The following is a 19734-nucleotide window of genomic DNA, read 5'->3' as shown; positions in this document are numbered from 1 at the left end:
GCACTGTCAATTTTCGTGATAAAATGATATGACTGATTTCCATACTAAAAGTAAAAATGTACAACTATCTATCAAATTGCGTTTTTATATCGAAAAATTTTCGCGCTCGCTTCGCTCGCGTTTTTAATCACTTTCTAATATATGGCGACTGCAGCAGCATTACTCTGTTGCAACGTTACTGCTGCAGCACTGTCAATTTTCGTGATAAATTGATGTGATTGACTTCCATATTAAAAGTACAAATGAACAACTGTCTATCAAATTGCGTTTTTATATCGAAAAATTTTCGCGCTCGCTTCGCTGGCGTTTTCAATAACTTTCTAATATATGGCGACTGCAGCAGCATTACTCTGTTGCAACGTTGCTGCTGCAGCACTGTCATTTTTCGTGATAAAATGATGTAACTAATTTACATACTAAAAGTAAAAATGTAAAACTGTCTATCAAATTGCCTATTTATATCGAAAAAATTTCGCGCTCGCTTCGCTCGCGTTTTCAATACATTTCTAAGGTATGCGACTGCAGCAGCATTACTCTGTTGCAACGTTACTGCTGCAGCACTGTTAATTTTCGTGATAAAATGATGTGACTGATTTCCATATTAAAAGTAAAAATGTACAACTGTCTATCAAATTGCGTTTTTATATCGAAAAAATTTCGCGCTCGCTTCGCCCGCGTTTTCAATAACTTTCTAAGATATGGCGACTGCAGCAGCATTACTCTATTGCAACGTTACTGCTGCAGCACTGTCAATTTTCGTGATAAAATGATGTGACTGATTTCCATATTAAAAGTAAAAATGTACAACTGTCTATCAAATTGCGTTTTTATATCGAAAAATTTCCGCGCTCGCTTCGCTCGCGTTTTCAATATGTTTAGGTGACATTCGGGTGGCAACTGCAGCAGCATTAGGTACTCCGTTGTAACGTTACTGCTGCGGCACTGTCAATTGTCGTGATAAAATTATGTGATTAATTTCCATTCTCAGCTGTAATGCGGCAATGAACGTCACTCAATTAACCAAAAAAAATCAATGTAATCTTGATGACCCTAGGGAGAGGGGGCACCATGGTCTAGAAATGCTTAGGGCATCAAAATATCTTAATCCGGCACTGGTCGTTTGCGGAGTCAAACGATTTGGGACTCGCATTTTATACGCATTACCATGCATTCCCGAAAAAAATCGAATCATTCCCGAAAGTCTCGCAACGCATTGAGGTTACAAGGGGCACGTGGTCTTCCTCAGGAGTCTGAAGAAGACCACGGTAAGTGGCGGTCTAGCCAGGCAGGCCGCTTCGCTTTCGCTCGCGCGCGTATACCTTAAGGGGCCCACTGATTAACAGTCCGCCGGACGGTATCGGCCTGTCAGTTAGAACAAAATTTTGGCAGTTCCGAACAACTGACAGGCCGATACCGCCCGGCTGACTGTTAATCAGTGGGCCCCTTTACGGCTTAGGTACTGTATCGTCCGATATACACCTACTACTCTGTCGTTTAAGTCACGTGTAAAATTTGAATAAGGGTGACTTGGAGTGTAGTTTTATTTAGTGGTACCTAATTGTAAAATATTTTATCTGGACTACAGTCCTCTAGCATATCCATCTGTCAACTTTACTTCAAGTTCCGCCTCCAGGGGAGAGGGAGAGAAATTAGGATTAGAAATTAGCCGCTTACTGACACAGACCGAAATCCACGCGGGCGGAGCCGCGGGCACAGCTAGTTACTTATAAAAGCAAAAGAATGTAAATAATCGTATATGATTCATAATTGTTACATATTTGCCGTGACTTATTTTTCAAAAGTGCTTTTTAATAAAAAATACACATCACGATTGTTTACCTTTTTTCTAATGCTAAAAAATACGAACTATAGCCAGAGGCAGGGGGGAGAATACCCACTAACATCCCTGCGGCGTCACCCTCTTGAGCGTCATGGGAACCATTGCGGCATTCTTAAAAGTATATAAAAGCAAACTACTACTATTTCACTGGCTCAGTGACCAAATGATCTTGGATACAAGAGGATGCCACTGTGCTCTATACTGCAGCACTTCACGCCAGTTGAGTAGGTATACTCCGAGGGCGGACAGTACGGTTACCATCAGTTTGTCACTGACATAAACGCCGTCGAGAACGTAATTTACTTTCTATACATCTCACTCGCACTCGCATATTAGTGCAAACGGGATGTATAGAAAGTAAATTATGTTCTCGACGGCGTTTATGTCAGTGACAAACTGATGGTAACCGTACTGGTCTTTTAGGGTTTCGTCACTCCATCGGTACCTGGGATCCGAGATCCCCAGATAGAGTTTGTGCACAGCTAATTATAAATGTTATAGAAAGATAACAGATATTTATGTACCTACAGTACTTAACTATTTAGTACGCATAACATTTATTAGCTATACCTATCTATACGCTGTATCTATCAAAAAATCAATGTAAGAATTAAAGATTGAATATTTTTATTTCGATTAAGACAAAAACTTCTTCTTTATCGAATCAAACATACCACCAATATCTGAGATATATCTGCCTGTAAATGAAGTACTTACTTATCTAAGTATTAATTCAATATAATAAGATAAACCCAAACGTTTGTTTAATCAATACCCAAAACAAATTAGGTAAGTAGTAAGTATAACATTCTTAAACATTCTTTCAGTGATCACCAGCACGGATTTTTGCAAAGATGGTCAACTGTATCCAATCTCGTTTTACTGAATGATTATGTCACTGAAGCGATGGATAGTGGCCTTCAGGTTGTCATATATACTGACTACAGCAAGTGTTTCGATAGGATTGATCATAGGTTACTGATATCCAAGTTGTGTGACATGGGAATACATGGGGATTTACTGAGGTGGTTCTCCTCTTATATTAATAATAGGTCTCAGGCCGTCGTGGTCAACAACTATATATCTGGATGGGTGTCAGTCCCAAGCGGCGTCCCTCAAGGGTCCTTGCTCGGTCCTTTATTATTCAACATTTTTGTTAACGATATAGGCAAGTGTTTTCTGCACTCTAAACTTCTTTGCTTTGCAGACGACATGAAAATCATTAACAAGATAAAATCCAACCATGACTCAATGTTATTGCAATCCGATCTTGAACGTCTTGATGAATACTGTAAATTAAATAGGTTAGAGCTTAATCCCTCCAAGTGCTTTTCAATTACATTTTCCCGTCAGCGCAGTGTAACCTCCACATCATATACATTAAAGGGCCACCCGCTTGAGAAAATAACTTATATGAAGGACTTGGGTGTTATTCACGATTCTAAACTTATATTTGACAAGCACATTGATAGTATTATTAGTGGAGCACTAAAAGGGCTAGGTTTTATAATGCGAAATTCTATATACTTCACCCAGGCTAAAACCCTTAAAGTGCTTTATTGCGCATATGTGAGGAGTAAACTGGAGTACGCGTCACAGGTCTGGAACCCTTGCTATAGTACTTACGTTGACCGAATCCAACGCGTCCAGAAGAAATTTATAAAATATTTATGCTATAAACTGAAATATCCTTATAGTTCATCCAATTATTTAAGTATTTGTAAGAAACACCATCTAGTCCCGTTGCAAAAAAGACGTGATATATCGGACATTACCTTTCTCCTGAACATCACCAGCGGTGTAACTGACTGTTCCGAGCTACTTGGTAAACTTTCTTTCAATACTCCCTAGTCCCTATCGTTCTAAAAGGTACTATCCCCCATTATCTGTTAAAACTGCATCATCCAAGTATAGACAGAATAGCTTCCTAGTTCGCGCGAGTCGAAGGCTAAATGAGCTATCGAAGGAAGTTGACATCGATATATTCAATTGTAAAGTTCCCAGTGTGAGGCATAGTTTGGTTAAGCGGTGTTTTGTGTGAGCGACCTTTCTACTATTGTATTTTACTCATGTACCTACACTTTCTGCTTTTCTTCATTAGGCGAGCAAATGCATTGAATTTATGAACTTAGTGTATTGATATACAGACATTACATAACGTATTCATTAACTACATTACAATCTGATAAATATTATTTTATTTTGTTTTCATCTTTTGAATTCTGAGACGTCTGTTATTCTAGGCGCTATAAGTGTTAAACTTAGCTATAAGTGTTAAAACTTAGGATCTATTGTAAGGCTTCTATTGCCATTTTCTATTATGCTTCTTTTTTTCTCTCTCTTTTTGTACGCATGTGTGTGTGCGTAGGTGATAGCATTCGTTTAAAATTTAATACTTTGTAACTACCTGTGAGTTCCTGTAATTGGCTTCCTGTTTTAATTTTGTTGTCTAATGTAAGTTTTAAAGCTGTTGGTTCTCCTAACATAAATAAATAAATAAATAACTCATCTTACTCATCTAGTCGCTTAATTATTTAAATAAAAAAATAAATTATTGTTTCTTTTATATCGCGAATAGGGTGAATGGGAACTTGAAATAAATTATGTAGGTAATACATATTACAACATATAATTAATACATTTAAAAAAGGTTTATTCGCATATTATAAATGTACTTACAAAAATGTATTTACCACGTCGAACATGTACAGTTCCGATATAACTATGTGTATATTTTCAAAAATAAATTGGCATTTTCAGTCTTATTCATTTCCTTCCTTCTCTTATCTACCTACTTTACCCGGTACCCCAAATCTCTTAAATCTTGCACCATAAAGTCGTCTTTGTACTTTTCAATTTTCGAAAGCCACTCTTCACACGTGACTAGGTATTTGCAATGTCCTCCGTATTCCGCTGGCAGGTACTGAGGGTGTATATGTTTGTGGAGAGACTCTAAACTTGAATGGAAGTGTAGTCTCTCCCAACCAGCTTGTGGTATGAACTGTTTGAACATCGGAAGTATGGAGTTGAACAACCAGTTGTAGTTGATAATGTGCAGGCCTTGGAGCAAGAGCGGGAACGCTACCTGTAAAGTTATGAGGCCTTGGTAAGTTCGGTGTTGCAAGTTAACCCTTTAGTGTCGGCCGCATTCCCCTGAATTCCCCGCCAATGACGTCGGGTGTATATTCCCGTTGCGAGCTGGAGCGAGTAAAATATTCAAAAACCAATGTAACGGGAGCTTTAGTAATTAGTATTCTCAGTAATCTTTTATACGAAAGCCTAGTAATATTGGTTATATTGGGCGTTGGAGTCGCTCACGCTTTATAGGCGGTTGAAATGACTCATTGGTTCATTCAATAATATCCTACTCTTTCTTGTATACTGCAATAGAAAGAGATATTCATCACTAATACATAGTATGTGAGTAGTAGTAGTAGCAGGTAGTAGTGTGTAGTGGATGCCTCAAAGCAAAACAAAGATGCTTCTGTTGTGTTATGATTGCCTGGTAGTTTGGGTTTAACCGTTAGTCTCGGTGGGAATACCGGTTACTTTTTTGTTTGCACACAAATAAAACGGTACTCAGTTGTTCTGCTTTGCAATAACAATGAAATCAAATAATTACCAGACATAGTAAATGTCATTTTTGTTACAGCGGAGTGGTGTTAACGGAATTGGTATAGATAATTCCAACTGAAATGGTAAATTAAGGGTCATTTGCAATTTTTTTGTAGCATTAAGAAAAGATGAGATTAAGTTTTCTTAATTTTCTCAGTTTCGTTACGAATGTTAGCTATACAAATTTGCATTTTTGTATGGTTAATTTTCGTTACGAAACTGAGAATGTTAAGAAAAAATTAGACAAAGGTACAAAAAAAATTGCAAATGACCCATTAACGTAATTAACGCTAATTAATCATTAGCAGGGATCGTACATTTTCCAGCATTTTTGGTGCACGAAGTGTTGTTAACGGAATTGGTATAAATAATTTCATCCCTAATGATTAATTAGCGTTTATTACGTTGATATTAACCTTAAGGCCGTTCCCGTACCCAAATGAAATCTACAATCGAGCCTCTCCTCACGCCACCCGTCCCGCCCCTAGATACAATGACGATACAACAGCGCCACGCAAGAAGTAGCGACTTAAATGAACTAACAGGACACTGATTTGTAAAACGTATTACTAAATACTGAAAAAAAGCATGCTGCATCTCATAGATGGCGTTAAAGTTAAATTGGAAAAATAAATGAAACATAGTGTAAATTAAATATTCATTTTAATGAAGTCAACTCTTATTTCAATAATATTTAATTATAAGGGTAAATACAGTTTATATTTAAACAAATTAATGACTGCACGTTTTCTATAATATCATTATTTATTAGGTATACTGTGCAGGTATATCATCGATATTTATTAAAAAGTTAGGGCATACCGATACAAGTGCGAAAAATAGGTAATTGGCACATGTATCGTACAACGTTATACAGTACATAATATGGCCCTTTAAATTTTCGACATAGTTACGTAATGTGCTAATTATCGCACTAATGCGGTAAAGCAGCACCATATTGTAATAGTACCTACATTACGTTTACAAGTGCGGCAAATAGAAAATTCGAAACGAGTGGTGATAAATTCAAACACGACCGAAGGGAGTGTTTTGAATCGACACGAATTCAGTTGAAATTATCTATACCAATTCCGTTAACACCACTCTGCTGCACCAAAAATGCTGGAAAATGTACGATCACTGATCTAATGATCATAATAATGTTGATAATGATTCCGTTAACATCACTCCGCTGCACCGAAAATGCCATAAAATTTACGATGTCTGCAAATTACATAGGCATACCGAGTTGGCACTTGATTTGCAATGATTTAATAAATTATTTCCTCATATTTCAAAGCCCCGCGCGGGGTACGAACATTTACGGGGAATTTACCTCTAGGTTATTAGGATTAAAAAACCACCAGAAAATAAATGCTAAGCTCATACTTACTCCCAATAAGCTGGCGAATTGCCCCGCTGTCTTCAAATTCAAATATCTCATATGTCTAAGACCGAGTCCCTTAAGGTCTATAACAATGGTGACCCCCAGAATTTGCAGTCTTGGCTGCATAGCGCATATTTCATCCAACAGCAACGCACAGCGAATTAGGTCCTCTGCCGGGGTATTGTCCATATCCCACTTGCCTTGAGAATATAAGGAGAAACAGGCAATCAATAATACAAAGGGGCTTATTATGTTTACTTCCGTATAACCAGTTTTAAAAGAAGACGGTCTTGTCGTGTAATTGTGTCGATTTTGCATTATCTTATGGAGAAATGTCATGTAATTATGGATGAGTATATTTTATTGGTTGTGCGTAAAAGGCAATATCTACATAGTTTGGTAAAGAGCAATTTTCATTTTTTTTTTACAAAGTAATTTGTTTTCTTAATCGGAATCTTTTGCTCTATTTTATCTAGGCAATAACCGAAAAGTTTCCGGTGCGTCACGGGTGAATAAAAATAACAAGAAAGTGACGATTCGGAAAGGACATCAGTACGGCTACCACCAGTTTTGACATTGACATAACGCTCACGTTTACGTAACTTACTTTCTATGCATCTCGCTCGTACTCGCATATGCGAGCAATAGTGCAAGCGAGATGTACAGAAAGTACATTACGTAGACGTGAGCGTTATGTCAATGTTAAAACTGATGGTAGAGGCTCGGGACCTTTTTGAATGAAGTAAATGAATAAAAAAAGTCTGATTTATGCAAGAAATAAATAAATAAGAAATAGGTAATTAAGCACATTATGTTTGAAAAACCCAAAAAGGTGTGTTCGGAAATAAAATGATGTTTATAACAAAAAATTGGAAATCGCTTAACAATGTGTAACCGTAGAATACGTTCACTTATACGAACCTGATTCGCCCGTGCCATAGAATGAAACTGTCATCGATACGTACAGTCGCCATCAGATAATATATATCGGAGCGGCCAAGGTGCTCACAAGTCACAAATATCTGGACACGCCTCTACAGGGTCATTTTTGGACCGTTAGCCATATTGTGCGAGGTGATTAGGTAAGCCATACTGAACAACTTTTTTTATGGGACCTTCTCCGAAATCACAAAAATTTTTTTGGCCGTTTCATAGATTTTGGTCGAGTGAATGTCGACGTTTTCTATGGGAAGGCCAAATTTTTTTTTTAGAGTTCGGGGTTGGGGGTCATCCATTAATTACATCACACGTTTAGGGGGAGGGAGGGGGTCAAGAAAATGTGACATGTTGTGACAAGGGGGAGGGGGGAGTCATAAACTTTGTGACGTCACTTTAACTTCATCGATCAGTAACCGAAAATGTATTTAAATTATGTTATACGCTAATTATCATTTAAATAACAAGGTTTTGAAACGATAATCGTTTTCATTCGTTTAATTTTATTTCTTAATCAGTTTTGGGTTATAAAATTACTAATATTTCTTTTATCAAAAATATTTTGATAAAATATTAAATAAATATTTGCCGATTTCGTTGAAGAAATGTGACGTCACACCAGGGGGGAGGGGTTTGCCAAATGTGACCAAGTGTGACAAGGAGGGGGGGAGGGGTAAAAAAACACAGAAATTGGTGTGACGTAATTAATGGATGACCCCTTGGTCCCATAGTAAAAGTTGTTCAGTATGACCTACCTAGGGTTTCTGCTCGAGAATTCTCGAGGCGAGAAATCTCAAGAAATTTGTCCTAAGTCGAGACGGAAAAAAAAACTCATAGCCTCGAGAACTCGAGAAATAAATCTCTTACGATGAGTAAAAAGAAAGCCAGTTAAATAAATGTGAACTATGTTTTTTTTTTACATTTTCAGGTACATAAAACATTTATTAGGTAGTTAATAAACTAAATAAAAAACTAAGGTACCAAGACCCGTCGTATCGTTCAAGCTTCAACCGATTTTCATATTTCGAAACTCTTGAATTGAACTATCATATTCATGACATTCATTACGTGTCTTTTTATTGAAAAACGCTTTAAAAAATTAGTAACTATTACTTATGAAAGCAAAATAATGTAAATGATCGTATATGATTTGTAAGTGTTAAATATTTGCCGTGATTTATTTTTCAATAAAAAGACACGTCAAGATCACTTATCTACTTTCTAATGTTAAAGAAACTAATTATAGGGCCATGTAATAACAAATATTTCAAAACAAAATTACTATTGATAAATCAAATCATCCCGATATTATTATATTCCTATTAGCAAAATATCAAAATTTTAACAACTTCATTGCTACGTTGAGTAAGTATTGATAATTAGATAATTACGTAGTAAAATTTCTGTAAGTTTGTCACATCATGAATATTCTTGTCTAATAAAATACCATTTTGTGGTTTGTTTACATTTTGTTAAATACCTAAAGAAATACACTATAGCATATCACATCGCCGGTGCACACGCCTGCAGCTATTGTTTTTTTTGCTGTTGATTATTTGATTCTTAAATGCAATTTATGGTGACAAAAACTTTAACCTTATGAGTCTAATTTGTAATAAAGAAAAAAAAAAAATAACATGGTGTTGTTTGAAACTTTCCAAATTTCTCGAGATACTCGAGAAACTCGAGAAATCTTGGTCGAGAATTCCCGTGCCTCGAGAAATTAAAAAGGTCGAGAAACCAGAAACCTTCTTACCTAATCACCTCGCACAATATGGCTAACGGTCCAAAAATGACCCTGTATAATAGATGCCAAACAGAGCCGTGTTCAGATACCTATGTCTGCGCCCCTCAGCCGCTGTGATATAACCATTGTAGGGTTAGCTGAAAAGTAACGTTTGTCAGTTACCCAGCCTCATGATGGTAATCCTGCCATTGTCAGGGTTGTCGGGAAAGGTGCAGGAGAACACATCCTTGACGCGTTGCAGGCCGAACGCGTCGCAGTCATACAACTCGGGGTTTTTTGAGCGGAAGTCTTCGTAGCGTACCATCTGAAATGATTAAATATGTTCTTTTAATTTAATTTGAAATACATATGTACTTGTAATATATACTTGTATACCTACTTAAGTCAATTTAGATCGGAAAGACTGACATGAATCATGAAGACTACAAAAATGTTTAAAATATTCGTTATCGTCACGTTTTAGTAGTTGTACAATTTTCCCATTTGCGACGATTCGAAAAAAACTCCACAAAATATGGGACATTTTTAACCAGCTCCAATTGCTCCAAATAATAAAATAAAATTGTAAAAAATGAGCGCTGCCTTGCCAAGTTGCCAACAAACTGCATTTTAAGTAGTTTGGCGAGTAACTTTAAAATTGATTATGTATATGTTTTGAAAAAAATAAAAAATAAATCGTCGCGCACTGTGTGCGGTTTAGGAAGAATTTCCTCTCGCGGGCGCTCGGGCTGTGGAATGAGCTCCATGCTGAGGTATTCTCGAAGGGCTGCAGTCTGCAGTATGAGGTTCTTCAAAAAAGGTAAAAAGGTAATTACAGGTAAGTACCACAACCACATAAAACATGGTGTTGACCTATAAATTGTCTCACACACGTACAAATTGTACCGATTTCTAATACAATTAGTCACGAGAGTCACGATCGCGACGACTCAATGAGACGTGGGTGGAAAGAGGAATTACTGTTTTATATCTTGTGCAACAAAAGAAAACCATCCCACATAATTTTTAAATTGTCGTAAATTGTAGACTGTTTACTAAGTATAATAATATAGTTTATTTTATACACCTACAAATAAACGATATAACGTGACGAATCGGAACAGTAAGTAATTTGTTACAACTTTGAACATAGCCATTACCAAACTGCGTCACGAAAATTTTTAGTATTTAAGATTTTATTTTTTTTACTTTTAGCCTGACAATTTATTACAACACTTTTAAATAAATATAAAACATTAAATTAGCTTAAAAATAATAATACAAACTATCTCTAAACTACTTAAATAAACTAAAAATAAAAAACCTTTAAATAAAAAACGTCCCCCAAGTCACTGCCGATGGGCAGTGTGCCCAGAAGGCTGGCCGCATTGCCACGTTGTATGGCAATACTAACGCATTGAGCAAAATACTGGCCAGCCCTCTAAGATTTTTATTATTGTATTTAATTATATGTTAGTTTGTAACGTATGTATATATGTATCTATGGGCCTTAGCTGCCTGAAAATAAATGCTTTGATTGATTGATTGGTTATAATTTTTATATCAAAAAAATTAAAAAAATCGTAATATAAATTTGGGCCCAGCAGCCAACCATGCTTCCACTGCGCATGTAATTTTGGGATATTTTTATGTAGTTTTTAAAATGTTTATTGCTAACGGTTGTAATATAATTATGTAGGTACCTATGTCTTTTGTGTTTTTCATAAAAATAAGATAAAAATCATATGAAAATTTCAATTTTAAACCTCCTACATTCCGAATATTCCATTCCTTACCAATCTATGTGCCAAGGCAGGAATAAATCTTCGGCACCTCAGAAATCTCAATAAATACGCGTCGTCCGTCCGCCGCGGCCGACATTCCCCCTTTTCTGCAACAAAACTTATAGAGCAAACACCTCTTACTAGACATGGAGCCCTGGTGTATCGCACTAGTCGGTACACTATTTCTACTAGTCCCCATTTCCCCACTAGTGTTGCCATACAGGGTGTCAATTGAAAATTTTGTTTGATCCACGTTTGGGCAATGTTCATAAGCAAAACTTCTTTCAAAGGTTTACAAAAGGCACGTAAGATAAAAAATTACAATAAATTCGCAATTTGGAAATAGTTCTAAACAAAATGGGGTTATAAACTGAAATAAATGATATATACTAAGAAAAAATGACCAAGGCCTCTAGTGCCCCAGGCTGGAATCGAACCAGCGTCCTCTGCTATCGCGGCAGATGCCTAAGCCACTCGGCCACCGGGTCACAGCGGCATAGGTCAAATTTTCCAAGTATATGCACTTCTTACTGAAGGCTTATGGCGCCCCCTAGCCTTTCAGTTTATAATTTATATAGTAGTGTTTCTACTTGATAAAAACAAATTAAAATATTATTCAGAAATAATTTAATTTGTTCAAATACTTTAAAATGGGGTTGTTCGAAACTGCTATTAGTGCTTATTTACATAGATACTTCCTTGACTTCCTTTTGCATTGAGCAGAAAAATCTTGGTCCATCGTAATTACCGAACATTTAATTTCCAAGGTATTTTGTTCATTAAAATGGAGAGACTGGAGAGTGGAACGCACTCCAGAGTCTCCAGATTTATGAAATTTTGACATAGGAAAAATAATAAAATGGCATATTCACTTCTATATGACTGCTCTAAAATTTCAACTATACTTCGTGTTTTTAGCATTAGATAGAACTCCACAGTAGTAAGTGTGCAAATTTTATCAGGCTCTTTATATGTTATTAATAATGGAACTATGTACTCGTAGTATGGTATCTAAATACCTACTTACTTATACAGTGAAACCTGGTTAATTGGCACCTGGATAAATGGAAAACCTCAATAATTGCAACCAAAAGTCCGGTCCCGGTCCCTTGAGACCAAAAGGCCTCTATAATTGAAAGTTTGGAACCTCTATAATTGCAATTTAGATTTTAGTGCTTTTCGTAATTTTGCCTCTGTAATTGACCACATCGCAACTAAGACCTCTATAATTGACACTGTGCTAAAAAAATCCGTTATTTTTGCTTTTCTTTTTACCTCTATTATTGAAATGAGTCTTACTTATTACCTCTGTAATTGAAATAATGTAGTTGTATGCAGCAGAAACAATATTTTAATAGCAATGATCATTTTATTTATATCTTCATCCAGAATTCAATTTATTTATTGGGTATCTATCACAGCCTGTAGTAGGTGAAATAGTTTTGATTTAATCAAAAACAAAGTATGCTTTTTACATTCTAATTAAACTTTCTTCTACAATTCAAGGGAATTTTTAAACCCAAATGATTAATAAGAAAATAAAGTGGTAATTAATGTAGTGTAAAAGTACAAGTATAGACAGAAGCAATATATAGACCAGAAACCCAGAATTTAAGCGTGTAAATCTACTTTCAATGGTTATTTGCACCTCCATAAAAGAAATTTGTCAAAACGCAACCTCTATTAATGAAAACCTCTATAATTGACACAACGATTTTTTGAACCTCGTTAATTGACACGACCTGCTTAAATGGAAAACCTGGTTAATTGACAAAAAATGGCCGGTCCCTTGAGATTGCAATTATCCAGGTTCCACTGTAATTTACTTAAACATTTTACTGCAAAAAAGTGCTCGATTTGAATCCACAAGCTTACTAGTGCGAAGTTCTTTGTTTGTAATGCTAAAAAAAAACGAAGTATAGTTACGGTAGTACTATTAGTTATTCTGTGGTATAGTGAGAGCAACTGCCATGTAGGGATTTATGGAAATGGCGCCATATACATTTGTTACGTTTTAACGCGAAAAGTTTTTGGTCTATTTATGGACTATGGAGGGTTGGCCGACTTGGACGACCTGCCTCATAGAAAAAAAAATACGCAACTTTTTTTTTTTCATTTTTCCTAATCAGAACACGGTACCGAATATAATTGAACTGATCCCTACTATTTTGTTACAGCTGTATAGGTAAATCACAGACCAACCCCTTGTTCTGTGAGGTAAATACTTCGACCGGCCCATTGAATTGCAAGAATCTCCCAATACCATTCAGTTCCCTACCTTTAAGCAACCGCCTCAGCTCCTCGATAGCTGTGTCCCTGGTATCGGGATTCTCGTCGCAATTCCTTCTTGAGAATTCCTCGAACTCGGCATCCTCGTACCTACTCACGTCGGCTTGGAACGCTATGTCTATGAAGGGCATTTTATGACTGAAAGGCAAGGAATTAAGTTTAAAAATAAGTTTTTGGCAAAAATATAACTTTTGATAGGACAAGCTTTTATCGCTGACTGTATTTTTCTTTCCACATGCAGCTACTCATCGAGACAATTCTAAAAACCCCAAATATAATTAGGTTGCGTTGTTTTATCAGTTATCACAGAGTTCCTATAAATAAAAACTTGTATAATAACAAAAACAATAATCATAAGATCTTTTTGTACACACAAAGCAATGATTAAATGACATGAAATGAAAAACCGTCATCGAAAAAAATTACAATAAAACGGCTTGGATCCTACACAGACTAGACGGTAAGTAATTAAAATATGCACATTTCACTCATATATGCACAGAAAAAACACTGACACACACGTTAAACTTAAAACCCAATAATTTAAAACCTCTGTTTCTCTCGAGGTCCATTAAACATCTGATACTTGTTGTGAAGTAACAATGATAAGGAAGCGATACCAAAATAAAGTTATATATATAGGTATATAAGTAGATAAATAAATACTCGGGTCAGTTTTGTTATCGACAAAAACATGTTGCGCATGACTAGTTATCAATTTAATCGTTCTCAAACGAGCTTAGTGATATCGTCATTAAATATAAATAAACCGTCGAACTTGTATTTAATACGTTACATTTAATTTGGAACAAACGTTTCTTATCAACGCCGGTTTGTACTAATAAGTATTTTATCCCAAGATCTATTTTAGGATTATTTGTGTTCTAGCAGATACGGCAGTACTATTAGTTATTCTGTGCTACTACTAGCGACCCGCCCCGGCTTCGCACGGGTTAACAAATTATACACCTAAATCGTCCTCAAGAATCACTCTATTCATAGGTGAAAACCGCATGAAAATCCGTTGAGTGGTTTTTGAGTTTATCTCAAACATACAAACACACAAACAGACAGACGCGGCGGGGGACTTTGTTTTATAAGGTGTAGTTGTAGTGATACTAGTTAGATTTACATATTTATTACGCGTAGACGGATATGTTATCTATCTATCTATCTATCTATAAAGGGGCCCACTGATTAACAGTCCGCCGGACGGTATCGGCCTGTCAGTTAGAACAAAATTTTGACAGTTCCGAAGGACTGACAGGCCGATACCGTCCGGCGGACTGTTAATCAGTGGGCCCCTTAATACATTTAAACGAGCAATTCTTGTATATTTATTTATATATTTCGGGGATCTCGGAAACGGCTTCGATGAAAAATCGATCTAGCTAGGTCTTATATCTGGATAAACGCGCATTTTTGAGTTTTTATATGTTTTCCGAGCAAAGCTCGGTGTCCTAGATATTTGTATATATTATGTGCCTATACGTGAACAGAATGTGAGAAAAAAAAACATGTTAATATGTAAAGGCAATGACTCTATAAAGTAAGGGCATAAAACAAAGACATGTAGCATGACTAACATACACGTGTTAATAGAATACATACATGTCCTTTTTATTTCTGCTTGCAAACAACACACTTACATATATTTTGTATAATAAACAAATATTTATGCACCTACTTATATCATACAAACATTCAGCATCAGGATTCGTATAGAAAGGGCTCAAGGCTCAAGATAGGTAATTACATTTTTGCCAACAGTGTGATCTACGAGTACAAAACGGTAAGATTTTTCAAAAATCTGCTCTCTGAACCTTCGGCTGCTTCGGCATCTTAATTTAAACAATGTGATGTTACTGCCCAGTCAGTACATGACTTCGAGTATAACACCGTCTTCCGACACGTCGGAAGGGAGGGCCCCAAGCGATATCTTACCTCTGCGCTAAATCAGTTGATCTTGTACCTAGGCAGAGGGGAAATAGTGCGAATGCCGCCTCCCTTCCGTGTTGCTCGAAGGTACATGACGACATATAAATACTTGGAGGTAAATAAAATTTACTTAATCCTTTTTAATTGACAGGGATTATCATTTATCGCTTTTGTTTCGAGACTGTAAAATACTTAAACGTCTTTCATTGAATATTATTTACAGCGCATTGTTCAGTAGGTATACATATATGTACATATTTAATTGAAATATCTTACATAACTTGGCCTCTGTACCTACATATATGTTACTAAATGATGACTAACTGTATTTGTGTATAATATATGGTTGATTGATAAACCTCGCGAACACATCAATAGATTCAATAGTTCACTCTAAGAACAAATTAAATTACTTTCAACTCTCGCGTTTTGTACACATATTTAATTACACAGACGGGTCTACCGCGATATAATTTCATTCTTTTTACCTTTAATTCCGACGTTTCAGCTGAGTTGCACCAGCTGTGGTCACGGAAAGACTGACGTCCCAACAAATGTCAATGGAGATATTAATAAGACACCACTAAACTACCCGAAATTAGTTTATAAAAATGTAGTAGACATATAAGACATAGGGGTAGACAAAGAAATTGCAGCTACCCGTTAAAGTTTAATGTTTATTGTCCACGGCACGACACGCAACACCAAAGAGTAAAGTAAGTATATAGGTACGCAACACTCACAGATTTATTTTGTTGGGACGTCAGTCTTTCCGTGACCACAGCTGGTGCAACTCAGCTGAAACGTCGGAATTAAAGGTAAAAACAATGAAATTATATCGCGGTAGACCCGTTTGTGTAATTAAATAAATTACTTTCTATGAAAATATTTTAATTTGTGTTAAGTATTTGTAAGTGCATAGCGAGTGGCTCGAAAAGTGGAATCTTGAGCGTTGCAAGGGTTTCAAATGTTTCAATGCACGAGGGTGTTACAAATTTTGCCACCGAGTGAAACACAACATTTTTCATCGCACCAAAAAATATTTTCAAATTTTAAAACCAGCCTATTATTTTACTTAGACTGTCAAGTATTTAATTTACTTACCTTTGTATCAAACTGTAGCCACTGTAGGTATGTTTATACCAAAAATCCACATGTGTTGTATAAAAACTTCATTCCGCTCCGAAAACAACCAAATCTGTTTAAATACGTAATTAATTCATCGGCTACATCGCAACAGACATGGTTTTTTCTCTCCGCCAACAATGTATTTACAATATAAAGTAAAACTTTAATTGTAATTAAATAATTGGACTAGGCTCGCATAACTCGCGACAGTCTTCCAGTGCGATCGACAATTACTGACAACAGTGACTGCATGGCCTAGTGGATAAGGGTTATCAGTATGCCTTCCGCGTGATGACCCTTGGCTTGGCGATTCTTTCAAGTTGACTACCTCATATAGACTTCGCATAATGTAATTCTTGGTCAACAGAGCGACTGTCATTCAATGCGATCGACAATTACTGACAACAGTGACTGCATGGCCTAGTGGATAAGGGTTATCAGTATGCCTTCCGCGTGATGACCCTTGGCAATTCTTTCAAGTGGACTGCCTCATATAGACTTCGCATAATGTAACTCTTGGTCAACACAGCGACTGTCGTTCTATGTGATCGACAATTACAGCAGCTGACAACAGTAACTGCATGGATAATAGGTACTTATCAGTATGCCTTCAGCGTGACGTGACCCTTGGCGATGCTTTCAAGTTAAATAGGTATACAGGTAAACATGACAAAATAGAAAATGTAGACACGACACAATTTATAGGCCTATTAGATAATATGTGTCGTTTTCAAGCAAAAGGTACCTACGCTCTGACAGGTTATTCGTATGAATATACCATCAAATTTAGGCATCGTCACCTGTCGTGAATAATTTGTTTTCAACTGCTTGCCAGGGCAAGCCTTCGCTGAGAAAAACGAGAGCGAGGGGTATGCCTCTCGTATCTGCTAAAGCGCCTATGTGTCGTATGTTCGTATTACGGGGATCATTGGTCGTCTTATTGCTCCATCTAGTAGATGTGTCATCTGTGTTTCAAGTGAATCACGCATACTGTACGAGTTACTTACACTGTCCTTTGTTTTCTTTTTAACTGTAGTTTTGTAGATACGGAATGTAGATGGCGTTACACTAAAATTAATTAACGATATATGAGAATAAAGTGATAAGAAAAATGAAAATAACAGATTCAGGTTGTAAACTGTGTCTTTTAAGTAAAAAAGAGTGGTAAATTGTTATCGGAAATGTCCGATAAAAAAAAATATATTCCACTGAAAATCTGATCATCATTGAAAATATTTGTGATGTAAGTTATCAAGTATATTATACTGTTGTCCGCCTCTGTCCCCAGTTTAAATGTGGGACGTTTTATTATTAAACATAAACAAAAGTTACAAACATTATGTTGATTTTCAGAAAATAAAACAAACTTTTTTGTAAGTATCACGTTTAATTTCAGTAGGTACAATGTAAGGTTTCAGGTAATAATCAATAAAATAAGTACCTGCAAATCTCTAAAATTTAGTAAAAAAGTAAAAAAAAAGTATCAGTAGGTACATTCATAACTTAAAAATAATTGGTTATATGGACATATTGGACAATTGACGTCAAACATCAAAATAAAATACCGACGTAAAACTTAACTCTTATCAAATCTTAAATAAAACAATTAAAAAAACAGAATTAGACCAAGAAGCAACGATTTTGACAGCACACGGAGTGCAAATGTTATTTATACGTCGTAATTTCAAATAACACTTGCACTGCGTGTGCTATCAAATTCGTTGCAAACTTATCTTGGTCTTACTCTGAGGCCCTGCCACTAATCGATATTTAATTTAACATACATACTTAGGGCTGCCAACTCTAAAATTTCCAAACTCGGACAAAGACTTAAAAAAACCCGGACATTTGGCGTAAATCGGATTTGTTCCCCGGACTTGTATTTGTTAGTGTCCGACCGAAACATGTTTTTTTGCCGAAACCGAACCCGAAACCGAAGGTTCGGCATTGGCCCCAGTTTCGGCCGAAACCGAAACCGAAACCGAACCTTTTGTAGACTTGTTAAAATCGTTGAAAATATGTCATAAAATCGCTTTTTAGAGGAGTGGCAAATTCGTAGAAACTACCTTATTTACGATTTTCGTAGGACCGAAAAGGTTTATATTAGGGATGTTGCGGATATTCACATCCGCATCCGCAGAACATCCGCATGATTTTCAACATCCGCATCTGCGTCCGCATCCGCATGAAATCGATGCGGAGCATCCGCATAATGCGGATGTCGACCAAGTCGGTAACAGGAACGTATTAGCGGCGGCGCCGGCGGCGTAAGTCCTAGGTAATTTCGTCATTATTATATAACGAAATCGTCTAGATCCCGAAAAGTCGGCCAAGTTACTGTTTATTGAATAAAACGCACCTATATTCTTGCTCAAATACTAAACGTTTCGTTTTTTTTTTAAATAAAAATTGCTAAATTTGTAATATTTGACGTTTTTTAAGTATCAAATCTTGACATCCGCATCCGCATCCGCATCCGCGGATGTGAGACTTTAAATATCTGCATCCGCATCCGCGAATGTCCAAAAATCTGCATCCGCAACATCCCTAGTTTATATACCGACAAGCGGTATTGTTGGAATCAGCATGGTCTATAGTTCGTTTTTTTAGCATTAGAAAGAACTTGAAAGAAGGTAAGCGATCTTGACATGTCAAATCAGTAACTATTACTTATGAAAGCAGAAGAATATAAATGATCGTATTAGATTCATAATTGTTACATATTTGCTGTAACTTATTTTCAAAATGTGTTTTTCAATTAAAAGACACATCAAGATTGTTTACCTTATTTCTAATGCTAAAAAAACGAACTATACTACTATCAAAATGCATGTTGTCGCTTCTTAAAGTGGTGGAGTGAGTTTTTATGACGTCATAAAGTCGGCAGTAGGTACTAAGTTTTTAACTTTTTTCTTTTAAACATACCATGTGTGCTACCAAATCGAAAGGGCTTTGTGAGTAGATTACAAATATGTAACATACTATAGCATTTTCACTACTTGGTCTAACAAATTAGAAGAAAACGTCCTAAAAGTACACAATGCAGAGTTGATTTTGAACTGCTCTACATTGAAAACTACTGAATGGATTA

General features: G+C 36.2%; 1 protein-coding gene across 1 annotated transcript; it reads right to left on the bottom strand.

The window, feature by feature from the left end:
• Positions 1 to 4450: 4450 nt before the first annotated feature.
• Positions 4451 to 13754, bottom strand: LOC134798850 (alpha-tocopherol transfer protein-like). Its single transcript, XM_063771241.1, has 5 exons — positions 13567 to 13754; positions 11301 to 11395; positions 9688 to 9829; positions 6849 to 7042; positions 4451 to 4925 (listed from the first exon to the last, which is right to left on the bottom strand). The coding sequence occupies exons 1-5, from the start codon at positions 13706 to 13708 to the stop codon at positions 4632 to 4634; spliced, it is 867 nt and encodes a 288-aa protein (XP_063627311.1). The 5' UTR covers positions 13709 to 13754; the 3' UTR covers positions 4451 to 4631.
• Between the last annotated feature and the right edge of the window lie 5980 nt (positions 13755 to 19734).

This window comes from Cydia splendana, chromosome 17 (genome assembly GCF_910591565.1).
Source record: "Cydia splendana chromosome 17, ilCydSple1.2, whole genome shotgun sequence".
In the NCBI taxonomy this organism is placed as follows: Eukaryota; Metazoa; Arthropoda; class Insecta; order Lepidoptera; family Tortricidae; genus Cydia; species Cydia splendana.
The sequence above is the reverse complement of the archived record's forward strand: the minus strand, read 5'-3'. Positions and strand labels throughout refer to the sequence as shown.

What these genes read in the sequence shown, in the direction of transcription:
- LOC134798850 (XM_063771241.1), bottom strand. Translation starts at nt 13,708, where the DNA reads ATGCCCTTCATAGACATAGCGTTCCAAGCCGACGTGAGTAGGTACGAG. An exon ending in GCTGAGGCGGTTGCTTAAAG is followed by an intron (nt 11,396 to 13,566) that starts GTAGGGAACTGA and finishes GTTTTGTTGCAG; the next exon opens with AAAAGGGGGAATGTCGGCCG. An exon ending in AATTCGCCAGCTTATTGGGA is followed by an intron (nt 4,926 to 6,848) that starts GTAAGTATGAGC and finishes ATAACTTTACAG; the next exon opens with GTAGCGTTCCCGCTCTTGCT.